This window comes from Belonocnema kinseyi, chromosome 7, assembly GCF_010883055.1.
Source record: "Belonocnema kinseyi isolate 2016_QV_RU_SX_M_011 chromosome 7, B_treatae_v1, whole genome shotgun sequence".
NCBI classification, from domain to species: domain Eukaryota; kingdom Metazoa; phylum Arthropoda; class Insecta; order Hymenoptera; family Cynipidae; genus Belonocnema; species Belonocnema kinseyi.
In genome coordinates, this window is record NC_046663.1 from 3,439,467 (window position 1) to 3,446,412 (window position 6,946).

The following is a 6,946-nucleotide window of genomic DNA, read 5'->3' on the forward strand; positions in this document are numbered from 1 at the left end:
AGCTCCAAGGAGATTATGTTGAAAAATAAAAAAAAATTTACCCAAAAAAAATTGTTTTTATACTTCATTCTAAGGACTTATTGAACTACCCTCGTAGAAATATTTTGTTACGGATAAAGGGCCTATAATCCCTCCTATATAATTTAAGCACGGTCCCTAAAGTAAAATTTGATGCAACATGAATTTTTTTTTTCTTAACTCTAGATAATGAAAAGTGAAAAGGTTGGTAATTAAAATGCACTCACTGTGCAGATGTCCAGTTTGATAACTGGAATGAGGTCCCGCCACGTCCTGGCAATTACGTGGGCCTCTTGTCTCCTGATATTATCGACGTGTCTCGACACATCCATGGCATTGATTTGCTGTCGACTTTCATTGGCGGCATTATTGCTCATGGACTCGGCGTCGCAGTCATCGATATTCACATTGTGTATTTCTATGTCGTGAAACATTTGCGGCGTGAGGCCAAACGTTTTCTCTAATTGTGCATAGAATTGACAGCGATTGTAAACATGGAGTTCAAATCCGTTCAATAAGACGGACAGACGAGTGTCAGAGTGCGAGAGATCTACAATTTTATTTTAAATATTAAACATGAAATTCTTACCACTGCAGGGTTAGCTGAAAAAGTCTGCTTTCAGCTCTACCTTTTGTCTTTAATCCGGTCGGTTAAATTCAATTTTCAAATGTTCTACTGATTGCAGACTAATTTATCAAGAATTTATTATACAATTTTTATTGATTATTGGAAATTTAAAGAGGTTTTCATCAATACTTTTTGACAGATTATAAAATATTTCAAGAATTTTGCAAATAATTTAGATATTACAAGAAGTTCACAAAAATTGCAATGAATTTCACAACTTCAAAGATTTCTAAAGAATTTTTATGATTACAAAAATAAAAACATAGTAATGATTTTACATATTAAAATTTTTTTTTTAATTTTCAGATTTTTCTAAAATTTTTAATGTTCGGAAATATGTCAGAAGTTTTTAGGAATTTCAGCATTATTTCGAAAAATTTCAAATTCTTTCAACAGATATCACAAAAGGCTTAAAAAATTTCAAAAGATTTCACAGAATAGTTTTTAATGCTTTTAAATATTACAGAGTGATTTGAAAAGATTTCAAACATTTCGCAAATATTTGAAATATTTCCAAAAATTTCAAATTCTTCCAATAGATTTCTCAAAGATTTTAAATATCTCGAAGGTTTTAAAGATTTCAAGAATTTCACAGATATTAAAAAAAAATCCAAACACCTTCGATACATTTCATGATTGTTTCAAAAATTTTTTAAATTGCAAAAAAATAAAAATATTTCAGAGATTTTTCAAAAATTTCGCAGAGGTTTTAAGTATTTCAAAGATTTGATAAATATTTTACCAAAATTTTAAAGGTTTTAAAAACATTTCAAAGATTCCAAAATCTTTCAGAAGATTTTAAAAATAACAGAAATATTTTAAAACATTTCAAATACTTTCAATAGATTTAACAAAGATTTTTAAAAAATTTGAAAAGTTTACATAATTTCAAAATATTTTAGAAGATATCAAAGATTTAAAAATTTTTTTAAACATTTCAAAAATTCCAAAAAATTTTAAAGATTTTAAATATATACGAAATATCACAAAAATTTCATAAGGTTTCAAAGTTCTCTAAAAAATGTCAAAGATTTCGCAGAGGTTTTAAATATTGCAAAGATTTGATAAATATTTTACAAACATTTCTAAGATTATAAAAAGATTTTAAACATTTAGAAATATTTCGGAAGATTTCAAGAACTATACAAATATTCTAAACCATTAAAAATACTTTCAATAGATTTCACACAAATTTTGTAATATTTCACGAAAGTTTCTAAGAAATTTAAAATATTTCAGAAGATTTTACAGTATCTTTAGTTTTTAATGCTTTTAAATATTACAGAGTGATTTGAAAAGATTTCAAATATTTGAAATATTTTTAAAAAATTCAAATTCTTCCAATAGATTTCTCAAAGATTTTAAATATCTCGAAGGTTTTAAAGATTTTCACAGATATTTAAAAAAAAATCTAAACACCTTCGATACATTTCATGACTGTTTGAGAAATTTTTTAAATTGCAAAAAAAATTTAATATTTCAGAAGGTTTCAAAAACATTTCAAAATATTTTAGAAGATTTCAGAGATTTTTAAAAAATTTCAAAGATTCCCCAGAGGTTTTAAATATTTCAAAGATTTAATAAATATTTTACAAAAATTTTAAAGGTTTTAAAAACATTTCAAAGATTCCAAAATGTTTCAGAAGATTTTAAGAATTACAGAAATATTTCAAAACATTTCAAATACTTTCAATAGATTTCACAAAGATTTTTAAAAAAGTTTTAGAGTATACAAAATTTCAGAATATTTTGGAAGATATCAAAGATTTTAAAAAAATTTTTAAACACTTCAAAAATTCCAAAAATTTTTTAAGATTTTAAATATATACGAAATTTCACAAAATTTTCATAAGGTTTCAAACGTCTCTAAAAATGTCAAAGATTTCGCAGAGGTTTTAAATATTTCAAAGATTTGATCAATATTTTACAAACATTTGAAAGATTTTAAAAAGATTTTCAATATTTCAAAATATTTCGGAAGATTTCAAGAACTATACGAATATTCTAAACCATTACTTTCAATAGAATTCCCACAAATTTTGTAATATTTCACGAAATTTTCTAAGAAATTTCAAATATTTCAGAATATTTTCAATATTTCAAGAATTACACAAAGATTTTAAAAAATTTCAAATTTTTTCAATAGATTTCAAAAGGTCTGAAAATTTTAGAAAATTAAAAAATTTCAGAATATTGGGGAAAATGTATAAAATTTAAAAAAAAATTACAAAATTTTAAAAATTCCAAAAGATTTAAAAGATTTTAAATATATAACAAATATCACAAAAATTTCATTTTGTTTCAAAGATTTCTAAATCATTTCAAAGAATTCGCAGAGGCTTTAAATATTTCAAAGGTTTGATAAATATTTTGCAAACATTTCACATATTCTAAAATGTTTCATAAAATTTCAAGAATTAAACAAATATTTCAAAAAATTTCAAATACTTTCAATAGATTTCACAAAGATTCAAAAAAACGTAAAAAGTTTAAAAAATATCAGAAGATTTTTGAAGGGATAAAAAATTTATAAAGATTTTAAAAACCTTTCAAAAATTCCAAAAGATTTCAAATTTTAAATATATAAAAAATTGCACAAAAATTTCCTAAGGTTTCAAAATTTTACAAAGATTTCTAAAAATTTTCAAAGATTTCGAAGATGTTTTTTAATATTTCAAAAATTTAATTAATATTTCGCAGATATTTCAAGAATTACATAAATATTTCAAAAAATTAGAAATACTTTTAATAGATTTCACAATGGTTTAAAGAAATGTTGAAAGTTTAAAAAATTACGGAATATTTTAGAAGATGTCAAAGATTTTTTAAAACATTTCAAAAATTCCAAAAGATTTCAAATTTTAAATATATAAAAAATTGCACAAAAATTTCCTGAGGTTTCAAAATTTCACAAAGATTTCTAAAAATTTTCAAAGATTTCGAAGATGTTTTTTAATATTTCAAAAATTTAATTAATATTTTGCAGATATTTCAAGAATTACATAAATATTTCAAAAAATTAGAAATACTTTTAATAGATTTCACAATGGTTTAAAGAAATGTTGAAAGTTTAAAAAATTACGGAATATTTTATAAGATGTCAAAGATTTTTTAAAACATTTCAAAAATTCCAAAAGATTTCAAATTTTAAATATATAAAAAATTGCACAAAAATTTCCTAAGGTTTCAAAATTTCACAAAGATTTCTAAAAATTTTCAAAGATTTCGCAGATGTTTTTCAATATTTCAAAAATTTTATTAATATTTTGCAGATATTTCAAGAATTACATAAATATTTCAAAAAATTAGAAATACTTTTAATAGATTTCACAATGGTTTAAAGAAATGTTGAAAGTTTAAAAAATTACGGAATATTTTAGAAGATGTCAAAGATTTTTAAAACATTTCAAAAATTCCAAAAGGTTTCAAAGATTTTAAGTATATGAAAAATCTCACAAAAATATAAATGGATTTCGCACAAATTTCGTAAGATTTCACAAAAATGTCAAATATTTAAATGTTTCAAATTTTTTATATAGATTTTTCAAAATTTGTAAATATTTTACAAACAAGATTTCAGACATTTACAGAATAACACAAAAACTAAAAAAAATCAAATTCTTTTAATATATTTCACTAAAGTTTAAATTTTTTAATTCATGAAAACCTAATGATTTTTTAGAATTATTTTTCCAAATTGGGAGAAAATAATAAGATTTTTCTGATATGAAAATCATTATAGGCCAATATTGAATTTCCTATAATAGTTTTTCACGAGGGCTTGTATAATAGATTTCAAGAATGATAAACACCTTAATCACTTTTTTTTAGTAAAAAAATCAATTCGTATGAATTCTGAAACTAAAAATTTCCCATACAAATTATACAATTTTTAAGACTTTTAAATAGATGTGACTAAGAAAATGCCAGTCACTTTTACAACATTCTATCATTTTTCAGGGTCTTGCAGAACAAAATTTTTTTAATCTACAAAATTTAAAAAAAATGGTTTCATGCAATTCAAAAAAAAAAAATTAATGTAGGAAAATTTACCTTCGGAAACATCCTTTGGAACGTAGCTTCTCCACCATCTAAATATCAACCAGCCATCTTGAATTCTTAAACTATAATCAGTCGTAATGTAAGCTATATCCCTAAACATTATTTTTCCGCTCAACGCACATAACGTAAAAGATCCTGAAAAAATAGAAAAATACTTGGTATACGTAGAAATAAAATAATTACTGATGGATTTCAGGCGAGACTCGCACAAACCATAAATTTTTTTAAACTATGACTACTTATTTATTAGAAAAAATATAAATTGCGAAAGATTTCCCTTGATTTTGTTTTTAATTAAAAAATTGTTTGTATACATTTATCCAATATACCGGAGAATCTAAATGTTGCAGTTACAACTGCTCCCAAAAACTCTTTCACGATTATTATTCATGTTTTTAAGCAAAAAATGTTCACTAAAAAAAATCAGTTCCCAAAAAATACCTACCCTGATTTTCTTCAAATTTCTCTTTTTTATATTCCAAAATGCCTTTTTAGAAAAAAAAAATAAAATCTATGTACTTTACATAAATTATATCTGAAAAAAATTTTTTGTACAAAATTTCTTCTTAAATATGATTTATTTTACTATTCAGCTCAATAATTTTTCTTTGAGTAACAAAAATAAGTGTAAAAAATATTTTAATTGCAAAATCAATTTTTTAATTGATTTTATTGGTTTTATTATTGATTTGATAGATTTTTGATATTATGAAAATGCTATAATTACTTGAATTGTTTGGACCCAGAAGAAAAATTTCGTTGGTTCGCATAAAAAAAACTAAGAAAATAATTTTGAAATCGGTTAAAATTACAATATAAAATTAACCAAGCAGAAAAACTTCTGAATGATAAAATTACCAAGTCTAGTCAATTAAAAAACATTAAATAAAAATATAAAGCAATGATTAGAATTAAAAATATTTTCATTAAATAAAAGTATTTTATTATTTATTTGCTAACGTGATAAACTGTCAGGAATTTGAATATCTGAGAGTTTCTAAATTCTAAATTCACTTTTAGGATTTAAAAATGCAACAAAAATTTTCTATTAGGCAGGAAATTTTGCCCAATTTTTAAAATGTACAGTTTTTGATAGTGAACAGTAATGTGGAACAGTAAAAAATTAATTTTTTAAATTCTGTGATCTTTCCATGACCAATTTTTTATTTTCCCTGGCCATTAACATACTTGAATTTTCAACAAAAGAATTACATTTTTAACAAAATAATTGAATTTTCAATCTGAAAATACGCAGTTTCAACAAAAACCTGTAACAGTTGATATTTTAACCAGAAAAGATCAAATTTCATTAAAAAAAAAAAAGAATTTTAAAAACAAAAAGATACATTTTCAACGAATAAATATTTTCATTCAAGAAAGAAAAAAAAGTTAACCTGAATATTCTTAACCTTCGAAAAAAAATAATTATCAACGTAAGTGTTCAATGTTCAACCAAAGATATAAATCTTCATTTAAAAAAAAAGTCAAAACAAAGGGGGAGGGTTGGTAAGGCCGGTTTTTGGCCTAATTTATTTTTGGACCAAAAAATCTGAAAAAATCATGGTAGTATTTTATAAGTATCCCGAGTCGATTGCACGCTAAACGGACTACCCTCCACCCCCAGCCACCCCCACCCCCTACAAATATATGAAACACCACTACCCACCAACTGTATTTTCGAGAGATTTGACACTCTTAAACATGTATTCTGAGGTTAGCTCTGGTTTACTATGGTTTTCGGGGTCACCGAATACAAATCTGGCGTCCTTTGCCTTTTATCGCGTCAGTTTCAAGGTCATTGGAAGGTCAAATCGAGAGAAAACGGTAAAAAAATCCAAAAAAATACGTTATAGATTTTTGGAGTCGCTAATTACGAATCTGGCATCCGTTGAACTCTAACGCTTCAGGTTCAAGGTCATTTGAAGGTCAAATCGAGAAAAACGGTAAAAAAATTTTTTTAAATATGTTATAGGTTTTTGGGGTCGCTGATTACGAACCTGGTGTCCGCTGACCTTTATCGCGTCAGGTTCCAGGTCATGAGAAGGTCAAATCGAGAGAAAACCTTAATCCTGATGCGACAGAGGTCAATGGATGGCAGATTCGTAATCAACGACCGCGAAAACCTATAACATATTTTTTTTTCAGCTTTTTTTATCGATTTGACTTTCAAATGACCTTGAACCTGACGCGATAAAGGTCAGCGGACACCAGGTTCGTAATCAGCGACCCCAAAAACCT

General features: G+C 24.6%; 1 protein-coding gene across 1 annotated transcript in view; it reads right to left on the reverse strand.

The window, feature by feature from the left end:
- LOC117175918 (transmembrane protein KIAA1109-like) overlaps positions 1 to 6,946 on the reverse strand; it is a 178,513-nt gene that overhangs the window by 155,136 nt on the left and 16,431 nt on the right. The window contains exons 3-4 of the mRNA XM_033365766.1: positions 4,700 to 4,843; positions 246 to 568 (exon numbers count right to left, since the gene is read on the reverse strand). Of these exons, the coding sequence (XP_033221657.1) occupies positions 246 to 568; positions 4,700 to 4,843 (467 nt within the window). The remainder of the gene's footprint in view (positions 1 to 245; positions 569 to 4,699; positions 4,844 to 6,946) is intronic.